The 20,063-nt window shown below is 60.8% G+C and overlaps 2 protein-coding genes across 14 annotated transcripts; both read right to left on the reverse strand.

Moving 5' to 3' along the window:
* Positions 1–295: 295 nt before the first annotated feature.
* On the reverse strand, positions 296–10,730 carry GJC2 (gap junction protein gamma 2). Of its 6 annotated transcripts, none has more exons than XM_082455111.1 (3): positions 9,785–10,730; positions 9,121–9,208; positions 296–2,613 (listed from the first exon to the last, which is right to left on the reverse strand). In XM_082455111.1, exon 3 carries the CDS (start codon positions 2,593–2,595, stop codon positions 1,306–1,308), a length of 1,290 nt encoding a protein of 429 aa, XP_082311237.1. In that variant the 5' UTR covers positions 2,596–2,613; positions 9,121–9,208; positions 9,785–10,730; the 3' UTR covers positions 296–1,305. The 6 variants fall into 6 exon arrangements, with proteins under 6 accessions (XP_082311237.1, XP_082311238.1, XP_082311241.1 ...); XM_082455112.1 differs by having other exon boundaries at positions 296–2,639; XM_082455115.1 differs by lacking the exon at positions 9,785–10,730 and having other exon boundaries at positions 296–2,346; positions 2,521–2,613; positions 9,121–9,778.
* A 147-nt stretch (positions 10,731–10,877) lies between these two features.
* GUK1 (guanylate kinase 1) lies at positions 10,878–20,026 on the reverse strand. 8 transcript variants are annotated; one of them, XM_082455141.1, is made up of 10 exons: positions 19,889–20,026; positions 19,274–19,427; positions 14,366–14,417; positions 13,645–13,758; positions 13,358–13,399; positions 13,149–13,262; positions 11,762–11,900; positions 11,603–11,687; positions 11,333–11,418; positions 10,878–11,192 (listed from the first exon to the last, which is right to left on the reverse strand). In XM_082455141.1, the coding sequence occupies exons 2-10, from the start codon at positions 19,317–19,319 to the stop codon at positions 11,157–11,159; spliced, it is 714 nt and encodes a 237-aa protein (XP_082311267.1). In that variant the 5' UTR covers positions 19,320–19,427; positions 19,889–20,026; the 3' UTR covers positions 10,878–11,156. The 8 variants fall into 8 exon arrangements, 7 of the variants coding, with proteins under 7 accessions (XP_082311267.1, XP_082311265.1, XP_082311269.1 ...); XM_082455139.1 differs by having other exon boundaries at positions 13,149–13,245; positions 13,358–13,491; XR_014261837.1 differs by lacking the exon at positions 11,762–11,900 and having other exon boundaries at positions 13,149–13,245; positions 13,358–13,491.
* Positions 20,027–20,063: the final 37 nt, after the last annotated feature.

Below are 20,063 nucleotides of genomic sequence, written 5' to 3' on the forward strand. Positions count from 1 at the left end.
CAGCCATATCCCTCCCCTCTGGGCCGAGCCTGTTGCCTGGCACAGAGTGGCACCAGAGTGTCTCCAAGGAGCTGCAGGGGCTCAACCTGGGCCTTGCTCCCCGGATGGTCCCTGCAAAGTGGTTTCCTCTCCCAGCCATCCGAGAGCTGAGCCATGTGTCCCCAGAGGCCAGCGGTGGACACGTACACACGTGCATATATGTGTACTCACACATATGTGCACACACCACACTCCCACATGCATACACAAGCACACACACACGTTCATGCGGACATTCATACACATACACATGTGGTTGTAAACAAAAGTTAGTTTTATTTCACTCCCTTTGGAGGCTGTGTCTGAATTGGAGAGGGGGCTGGAGGGAAGAGGCTGTAGCGGGAGCCTCAGAGTGCCTTCCCCTAGCATGCGCAAAGCCGTAGCCCCTCACCACCATCCTGTTGGTCTGAGTGGCAAGGGGGGCCGATGTCGCTTCAGAACTTCAAGTATGTCCCAGAGGAAGGGGCCACGCCAGGCCAGCACAGGAGCTGGAGAGGGCATGGTCCCATCCACCCCGGGGCCCAAGCGGGGCCTGAGCCCCAGATCTGTCTGGGCAGGGAACAGGAAGCAGGGTGCAGGTCCACCTGGCACTCGAGGCAGCTCATGCTTGGGGCCTAGTGGGGGTGAGGCAGGAGGTGGTACAGACCAGGGCTGGGCGCAGGGGCCTCTGCCCACTGTGGTCTCTGTTTTCCCTTCTGTACAAGGAAGACCTGGCATTGCTTTCAGCTCTGCAAGAACCAGAACCTGGGCTAGAAGAGTGTGGGTGCTAGGAAAAGAGCCCCATTTGCTGGGCAGGGAGTGAGGACAAGCACAGTACTCCCCAAGACCCAGGCCAAGCACCCCTGGGCAGTCACACATGGGCTACTGCAGGGAAAGCGGGGCAGGAGGGGGTGGAGCTCTCTCCTGGAGGGCGGCCTTGTCCTGAGGTGGCCAGCTGTGTGGCTCTGGGAGGGCGGAAATGCCCCAGCCACAGTCCCACCTACCCATCAGGGCTTATGGATCAGAGCTGGGGACCATTTGTGATTCCCAGGCCTACCTTCCCCACCCTATCCTGGATGAAGATGGGTCTCAGGCAGGGAGGGGCAGTGATGCAGAGCAGGCTGGTGCCCTCCGCCCCCTCCCGAGGGGGAGAGCAGCCACCTGAGGGGGAGGAGGAGGGCAGGTTGTGCTCTGCCCCTTAGGCGGTGTCCAGCCCCTAGACTTCCTCCAGAGCCCTCCACCTCAGCCCTGGTGAGGAGGGAGGAGGGACAGTGGCCAAGGCAGGCCTCAGATCCACACGGTGGTCTTACCCTCCCTGCTGCTGCTCCCACTGCCCTTCTCAGAGCCCATCCTGGGTTTGGCCCCTGGCCGGCCCTGGCCCCCGGCAGTGCCCCCCGACGTGGCGCTGCCCGACCCGGAGGCAGGGGCGCCGGCCCTCGGGGGCCCCCGGGCGGTTGCTGGAAGGCCAGGGCCTGGTGGGCTGTCGAGGTCCCCAAGCGACCGCCGGTCCTGCAGCGCCTGCAGTGCCAGGTTGGCCAGGTCCTGATCGTGGGTGCGTGCGCGCTCAGCCGCGCGCACCACCAGGCTGTAGTCTGGCGGGCAGGCCAGGCCCGAAGGCGCGGCGGGCAGAGCACAGGGCTGCTGGCGAGGCATGGGGCCAGGGGTGGTGGGCAGGGGGCGGCGGCTGCGCACAGCGTCTTGCGCGCTGCCCAGGCCCAGGTGCGCCATCTCACAGAGGTTGAGCACCAGGCAGAGGCAACTGACCACGTACATGACCAGCAGGAAGACTGTCTTCTCAGTGGGTCGTGACACGAAGCAGTCGACCACATGCGGGCAGGGCTGGCGGCTGCACGCGAAGAAGGGCCGCACCTCGAAACCATACAGCAGGTACTGGCCCACCAGGAAGGCCACCTCGAAGGCGGCCCGCGCCACCAGCTGGGCGACATACACACGCATTAGGCCCTCGCGCTGGATGCGCCGCCGCCCGTCATGCTGACCTGCCGGGCCTGGGACCCCAGTCGCCTTTGGGTCCCCTCCTGCGCCCTTGGCTGCACCCGCGTCCTCAGCCTCATCATCTTCGCCCAGGCCCTCGGCCGCCCCCGGCTCCTCGTCCTCTTCACCCAGGCCCAGCATGGGCTCCTCTTCGCCCAGGTCTGCGGGCTCGGGCCAGCCCGGGTGGGGCGGTGGGGGCAACGGCAGGGGTGCGCGGGGCGCGAGGCGGCCTGGTCGGCGGCGAGAGGCGCGGCGGCGCTCGTCCTGTGAGGCGCGGGCCAGGCGGTGCACGGCATAGCCCAGGTACATTACGGAGGGCGTGGAGATGACCACAATCTGGAAAACCCAGAAGCGCACATGGGACAGGGGTGCAAAGGCGTCGTAGCAGACGTTGTCGCAGCCCGGCTGCCGCGTGTTGCACGTGAACTTGGTCTGCTCGTCGGAGTAGATGGACTCACCGCCTACCGCCGTGAGCACGATGCGGAAGACCACCAGCACCGTGAGCCATACCTTGCCCACGAACGTGGAGTGGTTGTGGATCTCTTCCAGCAGCCGCGTCAGGAAGCTCCAGCTCATGTTGGTCATAGGGGCGGGGGATGGGACCTGCAGGCCATGAGCAGGAGCTCAACCTGGGGCGAGGGTAATGGGGGCAAGGGCTGGTGGGTTGGGAGGGTGTAGAGTGGCACCTGGAGCCCCTCCAGGAGCGCCGCCCTCACCCAGGGTCCTGACCCTGCCCTAGGAGGGATCAGCAAGAGGCCGGGGCCTCTGCAGCCAGAGGATAGACCCTACAAGGACAGACGAGGGGTCGCCTTCTCTGGCTGAGCACATGCCCTGGCTCCCCCCAAAACCCGACTCTAGGTCCCTGTGGCCTGGAGCAGGGCCAGCCCTCCTGCCCTCCCCCAGCTCTCTAGGAAAGCCCGGTGCCGTGCAAGCTGTGTCCCTTACCCAGCCTCTGGGGACCTCACCCCAGGCCCTGAGAGCCACAGGGAGTCCACTGGGTGAGCTGCCTTCGTAGGGCCAACCAGAAAACGGACCAGCCTCACTCAAGAGTCTGGGCCTCACCTCAGATGCCTGCTCCCACCTTGCAGCACCCGGGTTGCTGGATTCCTATTTCCAGCATGCCAGGGGCCCTCCAGGGGCTGGGCCTGCAGCCTGCCTGGCCCCCCAGCTCCTCAGCCACTCCAGTCTCCCATCAGCTCACAGTTCCCCAGGCCCCTAGACCCAGTGGCCCTCAGCCCCCAGCCTCCAGTCTAGCCTCCTCATCATCCCCTAATCCCATCCATCCCCAGACCCAACGGCTCTGTCAGCCTCCAGCCCCTGAAGCCCCCAGCCCCATCAGTTCCAGACTCCCCAACATTGGGCCCCCCCTTCCTCCACATCCTGAACAGGGGCTCTGGTCCCTCTGTCTCCACAAAGGACCACTGCCATGCTCCTTTGCGCCCCCCCCACCCCCGCCACTGGTCCAGCTGTACCAGGGGCTGAGGCCTACCCTCCAGGCTGCTCCTCCCTCTTGTTCCAGCACTCCCATGTCCTCTGCACATCCTGGCTGGGGGGTGGGGTGAGCCCAGGTGTCTGTTCAGGGTGGCACCATGTGCAGCGAGGCCCACAGATACTGTAAGGCACACACACAACCACACTCGGGCACCTGTGACACTCGGAGACAGCCTTGTGGCCACTTCCCACGTCCCAGACCAGTGCTCCTTCTAGATCAGCTACCCCTGAGTGAGCCTGTATCTAGAAGGGGCTCAGTGGGCAGGACCACACACCCCTGTACCCCTGCACCTCTAGGGAGGGGGCTGCAGCCTCCTAATGCCCACCCTCCCTCCTCCACACCAGTACCTGCTCCTGGGTAGTTTGGAGGCAGAAGAGCCTTGAGTACCTGATGCTTTTGGCCCCCTCCTTCTGGAACAGGCCTGGGAGGCAGCGTGGGCAGGTGTGGAATGGAACAACAGGGGCATTCAGGGCTCCGGGCCCTCTTTATGGAGCTGGGGCCTCTCCCGGGGCAGGGGGTGGGGGCAGGAAGAGGGGGCAGCCGGGGTTCCTGGGGAAGTGACCCTATTTCCTCACATCTGTGTGCAGCGCCCCTCTCATAGCCACACACATGCAAACACTCACAAGTGCACATGCAAATACGTTCACTCAGACACACATGTGCATACATATGTATACACACACTCACGTGCAATGCACTCATGCACAGGCACACACATTTACAGGTACACAGACTGGCACATGCCCAGCCCTTCAGGGCCATCTTTGATATACCTCTGACTCAAAGAGGAATGAGCATGAGGGTCTTGATGTCCTCAGCTGGCTGTGTTTCCTCAGCTCTAACTTCAGCTCTCTTTCAGGACCTGTCCCCAACCCTGACCTCAACAGTCCCACATCCCAGGAGGCTGAGGCCTATAGTCCCACCATGCAGGAACCCAGAAAACGGGTGGCAGAGCAGCCCCCACTTCTCTCCCCTCCAAGATGGAGCCCAGTGGAGAAATGGGAGGGAGGGTGGGGGTGCCAGGGCAGCCCTGACCCCTTCTGTGTGGTATTTAACAACTGGCCCTCGGTGGAAAAGCCTTGGTGTAGTGTTTGCTGATTCCCGTGGCGTAAATGCTCCCACCAGGCCCATGACCAGCTCGAGGAGACACGCACGGGGGGCGGGGAGTGGGGGGTGGGGGCAGGGTTCTTGAGACCAGCTCTAGCATGGCACTGGGTGGACCCTGCCCTGGGGTGTGAAGGATGGCACTTTGCCCTGGGGGGGCTGACCTGGGTGCAGTCAGAGCCGCCCCAGAGATGAGTCGTGTGGAGAAAAGAGGGTGCAGGCCCTGCAGGCTGTCAGCCGAAGGGGACAGCCTGGGCAGCAGGAAGGGTGAGCAAACCTCCTCTCTTCCTTCCCCCAGTGCCAGTGGGGGAGCTCAGGCACCCTCTGGGTGTGGAGCAGAGGCTCTGGCTCTCCAGACCCAAGGGCCCATGCCTGCGTGCTGCATACACGTGTGCGCAGGGCCTGTGTCACACACGCAGTCACGGCGAGGTCATTCTATGGTCAGGGGGCTGATGCTGACCAGCTATGGCCTGCAGGAGCCCAGGCCCTCAGCGCCATGCGCAGGGGTCCCCCAGATCCAGACTTCTGGTGCCAGCTGCTGGACCGGCACATGGATGCCAGCAGGCACAGCAAACCCCAGAAGACCAGACCCCAAAATTTCCCTCCAAAGCGGCTTCCTCTCAGATGGGCTTATCCTGGACGGCTCTCTGCCCAGCACCCGCTCCGCTTCATCAGCAAAAACCCTGAACCGGACTCCGCCGGGTCCTGCTGCTCCCTGGGCCTGCCTCGCTTCCGCCGAGCACCTTAGGAAGCCCATCGACATGTGCTCCTGAGACTTCCCCCGACTTTGCGGTAAAATGCCAAGCGCACCTGGTCCCAACGCACCAGCACCCGCATTCCGCTCCCACATAGGCGGAAACCACCCCTGCTGGGGCTTCTGCTACGCCACAGTCCCACGTGCGTCCACTCCCCGCCCACACTCCCGCTCCACCCCACCCCACGCTGAGCCCTGCCCCCTCGTCCTGTCTCTCCACCCGATTGCCTCTGAGGCCAGCCCACCACCCTGCTATTATAGATTGGTTTATAGATTGTTGCCCAAGGTAGAAAATGTATGAGACCCCACTGATACAAATGATACAGTAACTAACTAAATGGGGGAGAAGGGAATTCTGAATAATTCATGTAGTCACTGTGACCTCAAGGACAGTGCTCTTCCAGAGAGCACAGCAAGGAGGGAGGGAGGAGCACAACCTGACAGACATCACCTCAGGCAGGTGGCCGAGGTCCCCACCTGCAGGGAGGAGCCAAGTTGAGAGCACAGACCTTGCTGCCCCGGAGGCTTCTTCCCAAACCCTCACCCCAGGTGATCGTGAGATACATTGACACAAGTTCCAGGAGGGCCTTTTACAAACTACCTGACCTTCAAAATGCCAAGGGCATCAGTAACTAGGGAAGTCTGAGGGAGTCACCCCCAAGAGGGACCAAGGAGACACGAGGACAGTCACCCCTCCCCTTGGGGACCTTGGGACAGCAAAAGGACACATTGAAAAGTGAGGAATCTTTGGCTTATGGCAACGTATCAATATCGGTGCACCAGTTGTGACAAGCACGTCACTGCAGAACTGGGTTTGGGGGCAAATGAGAACTCTCCCTGGTCTCTTTATAGTTTCTCTGTAAATCACAGGTGTTGTAAAATAAAAAACCTTATTTAAAATGGTTTCCTACTCCATCACTTCAAGTTCCCTCTCCCTGTCTTGTCCCATCTGGAACGTATTTCTCTGTGTCTGGAGGCTTCAAGCACAGAGCTAGGAGTTTTGCTCATGACCTGTCCTGGGGCTGTGGGGTGCAAGAAGGACCCCAACACAGAGATGGGGCAGTGGGAGGCAAAGGCCAGGCCCACAGCTGCCCAGTGCTGATGGGAGGCAGCCAGTGGGAGCTTGGCTCTGGGCTGGGCCAGCAGGAGAGGAGGGTATGTGAGGGGGTGCTGGCCCCTCAGGGAACAAGGCCCTGGCATTTGCTGGGACCTTTGTTCAGAGGGAATCTCACCCAAAGCTACATGTTAGAGCAAGTGCGGGTGGGGGCCACTCAAGTGGGATCCAGGACGAGGTTTGGGGAGAAGGGGCCCAGGGGCACCTGGGTGTCAAGGTCTGGGAGGGGGCAGGCCTGGGGGTGTTCACTAAAGGGAGTGGGGTCGGGGGAGGGAGGGGTGACTAGTCAGGGTGTAGGGCACACATGGGGGATCCCCATGAAGTGGGCTGCGGTCATCTTCACCAAGAGTTGCCCAAGGAGGCACCCTATTGGGAGGAGGGTGGTAGGCAGGCACCACGGGCTCCAGTGGGCATCAGGATGACCTGTGCTGGGGTGAGCTGGGCCCTGCACACTTGGTTCTGGCACCAATGGAGTGGCTCCTGCAGGGGTGGGCAGCTGGGCTCTCCCCGCTTCAAGCCCCTTTCACCCCTGGGTCTGAACAAAGGTCCTGGGCTTGGGCGGGGGGGTGGTCAGAGGCTGAGAACCAGAGATGCCCAGTGCCTCCTCCTGTAGTATAGTGAGGTCAGGGCCTGCCCAGCCATTTCCTTCCCATCCCTGGCCCAGCTTCCTCCCATGTGCCCCCTCTCATGGTGGGTGGACTTCCTTTGGCTGAGGTGGGGCTGCCTGGCTGCCCCCCCCACCCTCCCGGAGTGGAGTGCTCAGCTCACCAAGAGGACTGGTGGAACCCTTCCCTGGGAACCTGGGCATCTCAGGCAACCTCTTCCCCTTCCTGAGGACTCAGATTCCTGCACGCACCTGGCACTGGGTGGTCCCTCCTCTACATATGAGTACCTACAAGTAGCCCAAGGCGGACTCAGCCCTGGGAGACCTGAGGCCTTAGAGCAGGGACCAGGGGCTGCTCCTGCAATCCACCCACCTTCCAGGCTAAGGTCCCCCTCCTGCTGCTTGCCCACCCACCCACTGAAGTGCCCTGTGGGGGACAGTTCTTACTCAGAGAGTGGGGCTGCAGCACTTGCCTTGCTCAGGCCCCAGTGCTGTATGCCAGAAGAAATCTGATTTCTCTCCACCTCCACTAGCCCCCAGGCCTCCCAATGGTGGCCTCCCTCACAGCCTGGCCTTAGGATGCCCACAAAGTCTCCCCCTGGTCAGTTTTGTAGTGGTCCTGTGGGTTGTCTTCCATGTCCCTCCCTCCCTGTGCCCCTGTCCTGGATGCCCCAGTTGTGTCCTGCCTGAACCCCCTAGCCACTGAGAGGTGTGCACCCGCCCCCAACCCAGGTGCCCAAAACCCAGACCCCAGGCCTGGGGACCCTCTGCCACATCCATCCGCCCCCAGCAACTCCAGTGCACACCACAGCCTCCCACACAGTGTAGACACCAGCTAGTGGCCAGGTTCCCTTCCCAGTCCCCTACCCCCATTTCCCCTCCTGCAGGCACTCCAAGGTGGGGACACAGGCCCCACTGGGTTGGGTCCCAGGGAGCCTGGGGCTCTCAGCACAAAACCCATATCCTCACAGGTCCTCAGGAACTTCCTGACCTGCTCCTGCCCACCTCAGAACTGACCATGTCTGGACTCCCTCCCTCTAACAAATGCATACCCACATACTTATACACGCATTTGCACGCCCACACACTTCATCCTCACGCTCAGGCATACACACAGGCACTGCTTTCTGCCTTGTACCGCTCCAATGGCCTTCCTCTGGGAAGCTCCCTCCACAGCCAGAAGAGTGAGGTGTCCCCACTGCATGCTCAGTGCCCCCAATCACACAAACGCTCAGCAAATGCCAGTGGGATGATTCAATGTCTGAGGCAATGGAGCCCTGCCTGGAAGCTCTGGGGAGGGTTGGTGTAAACCTGAGGTGGGAGGCCCCTGCTCCCTCCCAGGGTCTCTGGAGGTGCAGGTGCCTGGGCTGGTAACTGTTTCCCATGGTGACCTTTGGACATGGCACTCTGGGTCTGTGGAGGAACGAGGGGGCCCCCTCTCTGCTCTGCTCCAGCCTGGAATCCGGGAAGTGAGGGGCCTCCTGCAGGAGTGGAGGGTGTGGTGGGGACAGGCCTGGGGAGTGAGTCATGGTGGCGCAGCCTGGACTGCTCCTGCAGCCAGGCCAGGAACTGCTGCTACAGGGAGGCCTGGGCCGTAGAACCCTGGGCTTTGGCAGGGGGAGGTGTCAGGAGGAGCAAGGGTGTGAGGCTGAACCAGGACCCCTGCCCAAGCTCGGTGCCCCCTCAAGGACCTCCCCAGGCATTGCTGGCCAAGGGCAGGATGCTGTGCCCCTCGGACCCCATGGGGTGACATTTTCAACCCCTCCTTCAACCCTCCACCCTGACGCGGCCCAAAACGCCGCGTTAAAGCCACCGCAGGCTCTGCCCCCACAGTGTGTGGCAGTGTCACTCTTTCGCTGCCCTGCATACCCCCTTCCTGCCCTGAACACCTGTTGTGTCCACCTGCTCCTCCAACAGCCGAGCATACCACAGGACCAGCTGCCGCCCCTCAGCCGTGCTGCCCCTTGTCGGGACCCCAGCCCAGTCCCGTTCCCCATTCTTGTCCAGCCACCCTGCACGCAATCCGCATCCAGACAACTCACATCTGTGGTGCAATGGGTGCCGCTCCTGGAGAACAGGAGTCTGTTCTGCTCTGCTAACCTCCAGGACCCAGGTCTGAGGACACAGGACCTAGCAGGCGGCCACAAGGGTTTAGGAGGTGCCCCCGGCCACATAAAGGCTAAACCAAAAGCAGTGTGGACAGCAGGCAGGTGTACCAACTACCGCTCGTCTGCCCGTGTGGAAGAGGTGGGGCTCCCCAACCTCCCCCCAGGGCTGAATAGCCCAAGGCCCCAGCCTCTGGATACACTGCAGCTGCCTAGCTGGCAGGGGCTGGCCAGTCCCACATGGCCTGAGGGGTCCCAGCTGCCCGGGGGCCCACCCCCTTCCCCCCTTGCTCATCAGCTGGCCTGAGCAGCTTCTGGGGGAGGGAGAGGGGCAGACTTCTGCCTCTACCTCCTCCTACCCTTGAGTCTTACTGCAGCTGAATCACCACCCAGACTGATGGCCCTGTGAGGGCAGTGGGCCTGAGATGGACAGACCCCCAGAATGGAGGGCCACCCAGCCAGGCTCAGCACCCGTTCTCTCCTGGGGTTGGCTGTTCCAAGACAGTTGAGTCCAGGCCCCTAAGACCTTGGGCCCAGAGTGAAGAGGGTGCTGCTCAGCCCCAAAGGGCACCCCAAACCTGGTCCCCTGGTGGTACCCTACCTTCTCCAGGCCAGGAAACAAGTCCTTCTGAGCCCTTCCACCTGCTGGCCGGCTGGACACCAGCCCTCCTGAGGGTGTGCACCCGGCTAAGTCCAGGGCCCGACCCAGGGCCACCTCTCACCACCAAGCACAATGTGGGGGGAGGGCCTTGAAGGGCTCCATTGTTCCCCCTGAGGCTCGGGGTCTGAATCCCTGATTGTCCCTGGGGCTGGATGGGTCCCAGAGAGGGAACCAGTCTCTCCCAGGCTGTACAGTAGGTCAGGAGGCAGCCCAGCCCCATCGTACTTGCCCCCAGGCCTAGGGGCTGCCCAGCGCCCCTCTGCCCACTGTCCGGTGTCCAGGCCCAGCTCTCGCCTGCCCTCCGCTGTGCATCTGGGCTTTTGGATGGAGCCCAGCCTTTCTATTTCTGCCCGGGCTCCCTGCCTCCTCCAGGTCTGCATCAACCATCTGTCTGGGTTCCACCGTAGGAGCATGGCCTGGGCATGGACCAGGGCTCAGGCGAGTGCCTCCTGTGCCTAGTACAACTCAGCTGCCCCGACTTCAGATGGGCAGCTTTTGGAGGTATCTTCTGAGACTCCACAGAGCCTGGAACCCTAACAGAGGCCCCCAAGTGTCTTCCCTGGGCTGGCCTCTACAGGAACATTAGGGCCGGCCAGACCCCCAGTGGGCCATGCACAAGGCCCCCAGATGCAGAGGTCCATCCTCTGTAGTCTCAGTTCCTCTTCAGGTATGCAATGTCTGTCCCTCTGCCACCATCAGCCCAGCTCAGGGACCAGGAGGAGTGGTTCATGCAGGATGAGCCCCCAGGACCTTCTGACCCCAGCCTCAATGGCAACTCAAAGAGACAGTGGGGGATGAGGCCCTGCACCCAGCTGGTGGGAGCCCTGGGCAAGTAGCATGCAGCAGCTCAGGAGCAGCCCTCTCTGGGGGCCGGCAGCCCAGAGCAGCAGATGTCAGATGGATGCTGCTGCCCAAGGACCTCCAGCGGCTGGCCAGTTAGGGTGTGGCTGCCAAGAGCAGGGTGGGGAGGGGGTGGGTCTGGAGTGGTGTACTGTGGCCCCACCCACCCAGGGCCATGATCCAAGGGCTCAAGGACACTCTAACCCAGCAGTTCTTTATTTGGATGTTGGCCCAGCTTCCATGGGAGGGGGGTTGATAGGGTGGGGTGGGGAGGAAGCCTAGAAATGGACATGGGGAGAGGGGGTGAGAGAAAAGTCCTCCAGTCACGGTGGGGGAGTAAGGGAAGACAGGCAGCACCCCAAACCCTGGGTGCTAGCTGAGGTGAGCAGAGCCACCGCCGGAGACCCTGGCCCGCTGCAGGTGGGTGCCAGGCCCTAGGCCCCACCTGAGGAGTTATAGCCGGTGGACCGCCTCAGGAGTGACCAGTTGCTTGAGCCTTCTTTATTTCCTGCCGGGGAGAAAGGAAGAGAGGCTGGGAAAAGGAAGAGGGCCTCGCCCAGGGCCTGCGGCCGCCATATCACCTGTCCCAGCCTGTTTTCCCCGTTTGCCAGACAGAGGTCTGAGGCCCCACCTCCACCCCCAGCCCACCTCAGAGAGCGTCTCCTTCAGGACCCAGTAGGCCTTGTCCAGACTGTCGTTGACGATGATCAGGTCAAACAGGCCGGGCTCCTTGCCTGAGGGTGGGGGCAGGGTCAGTGGAGGCTGTGGTGACAGAGGTGGGGGTCCGGGGACCCTTCACGTGGACCACAGTGCTGGGTGATGGCTCCAGCCCTCCTCTGCCCCTTGCTGGATGGGACTGTTCTACTGTGGGGGTTGGAGAGGGTCCAGGGACACGGAGTGATAGGTGCCCACACTCACTGCTCTCCATGTCGGCCCGGGCAGCAGCCAGACGCTTAGCCAGGCTCTCCTCCGTCTCTGTGTTCCGCTGCCGCAGCCGCTGCTCCTGAGACGAAGTATGAAAGTCAGAAGGTCAGAGCCTCCAGGGTTGCCCCCCCGCCCTCCTCCCTCAGCCCCCACCAGGACATCCAGTGAGGGTGGCTGCACAAAGATGTAGATGGGCCGCAGGTCGGTCTTCTTGATGTTGCGCACGCCCTGCAGGTCCACATCCAGCACGCAGATGCGGTTCATGGCCTGCACGGCCCGCACAGCTGCTTTGCTGGGGGATGATAGGAGGGGGGCTGCTCAGCTGTAGGCTCCTGAGGCCCTAGCAGCCCCCATAGCCTCGAAGAGCCTCAGTGGGACCATCACTGCCCATCCCTTGCTCTGGGCCTCTCTGGGGGTGCCCACAGGGGCCCAGCCTAACTGTGGCATCTGTTCCCTCTTTCTGGAAGTATTCCCTGAGCAACCCTTGGACGAGGGGGCCCTCTGCTGGTCTGCTGTGATGGTAGGGAGGGGCACCTTCAGACCCTGGCCCAGGGCCTCTCCTTCTCCTGGCACCTGCTCCCAGGCCCCACACCACTCCATCACCCCAATCAGTCCCACCCACCAATCATGCCTCCAGAAGCTTCTGGCATCACCCCCTGGATTGTGCCCTCAGGCTAGCGATGGCGACCACCCTCCCATATCCTGCATGCTGGGGCCCTGCTTGGAGAGGGATGCCCTGGCTATGGCCGCCATAGCACTACACAGCACGCCCTTGGGCTTCCTCATCCCCTGGCCATCCTTTGCAGGCCTTGGCCCCTCACCCTAGGGTCACCACGTACCATGTGCTCCTCATCCACTGGGGGGACTGCCCCTCAGCGGGCATTGTGTGTCCCAACAGTGGCCAAATGACCCCACTTGGCAGCCCACTGCTCTTCCCATCTGCACCTGGGGCAGAGTATGCTGGGTCCTGTGGGGTCCTGGCCTCGCCCAGCTAGGTTGCTCAGGGACAGGCTATGCACAGAGGCAGGCCTGGCCCTGCCTGCCTGTGTCAAGGCACTGCTTCCAGGCCTTGCAAGTCAGGTGTGAGGAGCCAGCAAAGACCCCGCTCTGGTGGGTTGTTGGGAGGGGCAGCCGCTGTTGTGCCAGGGACCCTCTCAGGCTACCCCACGGGTTGGAGGGGGGGTGCACAGTGCAACCTGCCGACCTATGAGACCTAGGTCCTCCGAGTCCTCATTGCATACCAGTCCCTTGTGTGGCCCACTGTTCTCACAGCAGCCTGGCCAGGGTAGACATAAGTAGGGCTGGGCCAGGAGCGGGTGGCCTAGAGAGCCCTGACTGTGGTTGCATCTTGACTCCTGGGGGGCTGGGTCCCTTGCCCCAACTGCCCAGACGGCCCATAGAAAGAAATCCCCCACCTGGGGCCCAGTCAAGGGGAGACCCCCTGCCCAGGGCCCACAGAGAGAGAGATACCCCTGCCTGGGCTGCCCACTCTAGGTTCCTGAGAGAACTGGAGGAAGGGAGGGCCCCAAGCATGGCCCACCTGGTCCCATACAAGTTCCCTGAGAACTCAGCATGCTCGATGAAGTCTCCGGCGGCAATGTCCCGCTGCATCACCTCCCTGGTCACAAAGTAGTAATCTGCAAAGGAGGAAGAGCTGATGGGGAGACTGAGGCCTCATGCATCACTCTGACAAATGGAGGGCTGCTCCAGTCCTGTGCTGGAGCACTGAGGCCAGCTGGCTGAGCTCACCTTTGCCGTTCTCCTCTCCTGGCCTCGGGTCCCTTGTGGTGTCTAGGAACAAGTACCAGTGACTGACTTGGGACACCTGGAGCCCCAGGCACCCCATCCCCAGGGCCTTGCCCACAGGGCCTGGCTCAGCCCATCTGGGGGTGTGGGAGAGGAGGCTCCAGGTTAGGGTCAGCAGTGCGGGGGCTTCCGCCCCACCGTGTGGGAGTGTGGGGGGCTTCAGGGCATGTCAGCAGGGGTCGCCGCCCCCAGCTTCCTTGAGACCCTCCCCCACCTCCCCGGGGCCTCACGGGACACGCTGAAGCCGAAGATCCTGCTGTGCTCCTGCAGGAGCCTCTTCAGTAGGGTGCTCTTCCCAGCCCCTGAGGGGCCGCTCAGGACAACGGGCCTTGGTCCTGACATCCCTGTAGAGGGGGACAGGGGAGGCAAGCATCAGCAGGGCCTTGCTCCCTATGGAAGTGCGCGAGGTGGCTGCAGTGCCCCCACCTCTGCCCCAAGTGAATTCACCCCAGAAATTGGGCAGAGTTGTGGGCAGTCACTCAGAGCCACGCTCAAACCCTGGCTATGCCTCCCTTTGGGCGTGCTACCTGGTAATACATGCACTGACCACAAATGTGTGGCCTCCCCAGTTGTCCACTCCTATCCCACCCTCAAGGAGCTCCTGGGAGGGGCATGTCCGGGTCCCAATTCCTGTGTCTCCTGGCACCACACCCCAGAGGTGCCCTTGGTCAAGGTCAGTGGAACCCAAGCCCCGTTCTGGGAACTTCCACTGAAAAGCAAGGGGTTGACCCCAAACGACCACAGCTTCCTGATTCCCCTCTCTGATACTTGGGTCTCATGAAGCCAGCAGAAGAGCAATGGGTGCCACCCTCCCAGCTCATAGCACACGGCTCAGACACCTGCCACAGGTGAAAACGCCAAGGGCAGGAATAGTGGGGGAGCTCTGGAAGCATCAGCTTAGCCTGCTCTGTGCCCCTCGGATCATCCCAGCACCCCTCATACAGGACCTACCTTCTGCGTGGGGTGCGGCCTCCGTGCTCACCTTGGGGCTGCTCGGGATAAGCTGAGAGGAGAGTGGTAATCCTTGGCCGCTCCCCACCCTCTAAGCACTAAATCCCTCCCAGGGCAGCCAGCACCACCTGCTCAGCAGAGGGCAAAGGCCGCTCCTCACCCTAGAGATGCGCACTTGCCCACCCAGCCACGTGAGCAAGATGGGCTGAGGAAGGTCAGGTGCATCGGGAGCCTCAGAAGACAGGAATCGAGGCAGGCACTGAGTTAGGGGGCTAGGAGGCTATGTGTTGCCCCGGAGGGAGACCCTGGGAGGGCGTGTGGTGAGCTGGCCTACCCCAGCAGGGCTCTGTCTGTGGGGTGCCTGGTAAGGTGTGGAGGAGCAGTTAGTGGCCAGCAGACCAGCGATGAGGCCCAGGAGGGACAGGCCACTCTGCTTGGGGATACCCAGTCATCTAGCCCAGGGCAGCTCTCCAGCAGGGCCCCAGGTGGGCACTGCTTTCCTAATCCGCAATGAGGACAACCTGGGTAATCTGGCTAAAGCATAGCTAGCTATTCTGGGACCATCATGCCATATGCAAACACCCTGGAGAAGGAGTCGGGAAACAGATACGCTCCCCTGCTGCAGAGAGATAGAAGAAATGGACCCAGAGGAGCTCATCAATTATCTGTCACTTCTAAGTGGCCAGTTCTTAGTTCCTTTGTCTCTTCCAAGTTTCCTATTACAATAGTACACCGTTTTTATCTAGCAACGGTCCCATTGGACTCCCAACTCCTTTCTGGTGTCTTGACCTTCCCACCCAGACACAGTGCCACCATACAAATGCCCACACGTGTGTGTGTCCGACTCCAAGCCCACTGCTGTTGCTGCCCAATAGAGCGCAGCCCCCTCCCTACCCTAAGGACTGGTGCATGGGAAGGTCTCATCTCTGGCTCACTGTTGGCCTTCACAAAGTTCCTTCCTTTGCAGAATGAACGTCCTGTGCACAACCCAGCCCACCCCCCTGGGTCTGTCCTGACTTCTAGACAGTGAGTGACCAGGGTTGTGGGGAGAGCTATGTCGGGGTGGAGGAGCATAGGAGAACAGAGGAGATACCGGGGGCCAGTCGGTCCCCGAGCAAGGTTGCTGCTCCTAGAGGAGTCCTGGAAAGAGAAAGGCTATGGAGGCTGGGGTCTGCCACCACACTGCCTGGCCTCTGGACTGTGCCGAGTCACCACCGCACACACACTGCCTCCCCACCTTGCAAGCAGGGCAGCTGTGGTTGTTCAGCAGCAGAGGTCTTCCCAGGACCTGGCAGCATGTAGGCGCCACAGGAATGTGAGTTTCTCCAGGGCGGGGCAACATCAAGTGGACACATGGCAATGCTCACAAGAGATGGACCAGAAAGCCTACCTGGGCCTTGCTCACAGCAACAAACCCTCAACTCAGTGGATGCAGCTGGTGCCTTCTGGACCCAACTTGGGGTATCCACCTCCAGGGAGGGGAGGGCCCATCGTGCCTCTCTATGAAGAAGCCCCTCAGGAACACTATGCTCCTTTGCCATGTGTCCAACTTGAACAGGAGCCCCGCCCTCACATCCCACAGCCCCCAACTGTAAACCTGCCAGCAACACCCAGAGGCTACATGGTCTTGACCTGCCCTGCGCCTCCAGGCCAGCACACAGGCCCCTAACATGCTTCCCCGGCAGTTCCTGCCCTGTTCCCCATGCCTGCAATCATGGCCAGATGTTGTGGTCATAAGCTCTAACATCTGGACACTGCAAACCTACATAGGGAAGACATGTCTTCAATCAGGACCAAACACTACACATGGAAGTCCCCACGCCTGAAACCCTGAAGGAGCACGTTGTGCACAAGTCTTACTCATCATCTTACCTCAAAACACTGGTTTCTATCTGGCTTTCTACGCCGTGTCATGAACCCTGGGGGCATGGGCACGGCGCCTGCATCCCACTGAGACCTCCCATCCCCCAGCCCAACAACCACTGGCAGTAAGCAGCAGGTATGTATGCACGCATGGGGACTGGCTGATGGCTGCAAAGTTCACTCCCTGCCTGGCTCCAAATCATCACCCTACCCTGCCAGCCCGCTCCTCACAGGGTATCCTCCTGAGCGCCAACCTGCCCCTCAAGTCCAGGCCCCAGGCCTTCCCAGTGCTGGCCATCCATCGCGCCCTCCTTCAAAGGTTACACTACTGATGACAAGGGGAGGGGGCACCCACCTAGCACCACTGCCTTGAGGTGGGTGGGATCCAGAGTCCTTCCTCTTGTGGGGCTCTTCCCTGAGGTCTCCTCCTCTTAGTACAAGGGCCCGAACCACAAAGACCACGTTGGAGTGGCCTAGCCCTGCAGAAGGCACTTGGGGAGTCGCCGGGTACTGGGCTCCACCCAGTGATCATGGTGTAAGAGTGCTCACTAAAGCCACCTTTGACAGGAGCACACTCAGTGTGGGACAGACCTCAAGGCCTCTCAGTCCCAGTGATCAAGTGTGCCAGATACCCCTGAGCCTGATTTTGGCCCCAGCAGCTGGTAGAACTGATTGGCAGTTAGGAATGTTCTGTATCCTCTACTCCTTGACTATTCCACAATTCTGAACCCCAGCTTCCTGGCAAGAAACTGGAAATTTCACAAGGACAGCAATAAGGATCAGGGATGCAATTTCTGTAGGAGTCGCTGGTGCAAGCCTGTGCGTTCTGGAATGCTCTCTGCTGGAACCCCTCACGAGGAGCTCCTCAGGCAGCCCTGGAAGGCTTGCCTCGAGAAGCATTTCCTGCTCTCCTTCCTGCTTCCACCTGCCTTCCCGCCCTGTCCCAAGGGCTGGACATGGCCACCACCCCACTTCCCTCCCCACTCCTCCATGAGACACTAAGACAAGGCACAACCCTCTGAGGATACAGAGAAGGGAAGTCAAACCCCACCAGCCCTCTTGCAAAACACAAGCCACAAGACATGAGTTGATCTGGGTTAGGATAGCTGGTCATGCCCTATCCCCCAAGCAGGCTGTGTGGGACAGGAGAACTACCCTGGCCTTGGCCTCAGGTGCTCCGTGTGTGGGACACGTCCTGGCCCAATGACCTTAAGAAACCACTTAACCTTCAAGAACCTGACTTGAAGTGGGAGAGCCACAACGCAGCCAGCGATTTTCTTCTCACTTCCTCTCCCGGCAGTGGGGTGAGACCATGCCTTCCCTGAGAGGAAGCTTGTCCTTCAAAAGTGTTGGCAAGAAGCCACACTGTGGAGGACTCAGGCCTGTCGTGGCACTACACAGCTGCATCTGGATCTCTTTCCATCAAGGAGAAGAACGGGGATTCAGTCCCACATGAGATCCTCAGTTCTAGCCCTAAGGGAAGGCAGAGGGAGCATGAAAGGGAAAGGGGTCCAGGACATACAAATCATGGAGCAAGAAAAAGCCCAAGCCCCTCTGGTTGGGGCAGGGTTCACTCTCACAGAGAGGGGAACAAAGGTCAAGCACACCCAGGGTCAGCCAGGGACCAGGGGAAATCAAGGCCCAGCACGCACAGGATCAGAGAAGGACCCAGGGGGAACAGAGGCCTGGTACACAGGTTCAGCCAGGGGTCAGAGCCCGACTGAAGGGCACCTGCCTGCATACCAGGGCCCCAGCAGCTCACCCTCTGTGCTTTCCCTTTTCTCCTTGAGGACTGGGGTCACTTCCTTCCACCCCCAACCACATCATAATACCTTCCTTCTTGCTCTTCCTCAAATCCTCTGAACGTGTTTCTTGGGCTATGGTAAATGTGACGCAAAAGATGGAGATCAACGGTTCAAGTGTTTAAAAAAAAAAAGTTTGGGTGTGGCTGAAGAAAAATGTACAACTTCAGAACTTGTAGAATCTTCTACTCAAACTGTTGATCTTACCAGTTCCAGACAAAGGTCAAGGGCTGGATCAACGTGTTCTCAGAATCTAAAGGAAAGCCCAAGCAAACTACACTTATCACAGGTGTGGCACCAACCCAGATCACAAGCTGGCCTGGTGTGTGCAGGCAAGTGTGTGGCATTCTTACAAGAAGAGGGCAGAGTGGGGGCTCACGTGGCAGGAAATTCAGCTTGTCAATGATAAGACAGGAAGCCACACCCAGCCCACATCCCTCCTGGTGGTGAAGGTGAAGGTTTTCCTGGGTCCCTCACAAGTCATGGTCTGGAAAGTGAAAGAGTGACAGAAAAGTCCAGAAAAGACCACATTTGGCCAGGCATGCTGCCAAGGGGCACTCACAGGGGACTCGTGCAAGGCCGACCATGAGAAGCACATCTTGGCCTCCCTCCTCCTGTCCCCGTGGGCCTCATCCCACACTGGCCAATCATCACCTGAGCTTCCACCTCCTCCACCCCTATCAAAAGACACTGATAACATGTGAGGTGGCACACCTCACTGTTCCTCCTCAAACCAGCATCTGGGTGGAGACTCACTCCCTCTCACTGCTCTCCAAAGAATGTCTAAAATCAGCAGATGCGCAGCTCCAGCAACCTAGACTTGAGGTGTCTTGCCCTGAGGGAAGCTGAACCCCAGCTACCATGCCCACGAGGCAGGAAGGCCTGCCACCAACAACCTGCTCCTGCGTGGAGTACCCATATCTGTAATGTCCAGCAGCGCTGGGCTGTGGTGCTGGCCAGGAGCCTGCAGCAGTCCCAGGGGCCCTCTTGGCTGGGAGCCCTTGGAGCAGTCATCTCCGCCCACCTAGGACGCCCCTGCGTTTGCAATATTTGGGAACCAAACATAGCACCAAAGCTGGACCACTGGGAGGGTTTCCCAACTGTTATCTGTGCTGCTCCTCTTGAGCTCGGGGTAGACTACATACTTCTACAGGCCGGGTGAGCTAATCGGGACTTCTGCGGCAACCTAAGGTCCTTCAAAACCCTGATCTCGCAGGGTTTTCGGCTCTGCTGTGTGGCCCACCTTGGAGAGGGGTGTCAGGCTGCTTCCCCTCTCTGCCCCTCCGCATCTTGCAGGGTCCACAATGACATCCAGCATGAAGTCCTCAAGCTGCAGGGGTTTTACAAGCTGTTTGGAGCTTCCCGTGCCAGGAGAATTTCCTCCTACATTTTGAGGACTGACACAGGGGAACCAGCTTTTAATTTGTCTAAGTAAAATAGTAACTACCAAAAGCAATGCTAAAACACAGACACACGGAATACAACTTCAAAGCGAAGGAAAGCCTCCCTGAATTTGTCTCCATGAGAAGACGCACTACCCTCTCTACTCGTCTACCCCGCTTTGCTCGCCCCGAGACGGAACTCTGGGAACCACTGAAGACCGCCGAGGGCAATTTCGGTAGCTGGCGGGATGACAGAATTCACGAGCACAGCCTCAGGAGTCCCTCAGGCAGGTCCACGACACCGGCGCTCAGCACGGGCTCTTGCGGCCCCTCGCACGCAATCAGCGGCGGTTCCCGCCTCTTCTCCGCGGATTCATACAGCGACACGCGAGCCCGGGGCCGGACTCCCCAGGAAGGCCCTCCCGGGGCCTGCGCTCGCCCGGACCTCCGCCCCTCTGCGAGGGGCCGCCACTCACCGTCCGAGGGGACCCGGCGCAGGGCGGCCGCCGCCAGCCCGGCCAGCGGGCGCCGCAGCATGAAGGGCCGCCGCCACCGCCCGCGGGGACGTACGTCACAGAGCAGCGCCGCGCCGGCCCGGCCTCTCTCCGCCCCTCAGAGAAGCACTTCAGCGCGGCGCTGGACCCGCCTCAG

This window comes from Balaenoptera physalus, assembly GCF_965194825.1.
Source record: "Balaenoptera physalus genome assembly, chromosome: 3".
Classification (NCBI taxonomy): Eukaryota; Metazoa; Chordata; class Mammalia; order Artiodactyla; family Balaenopteridae; genus Balaenoptera; species Balaenoptera physalus.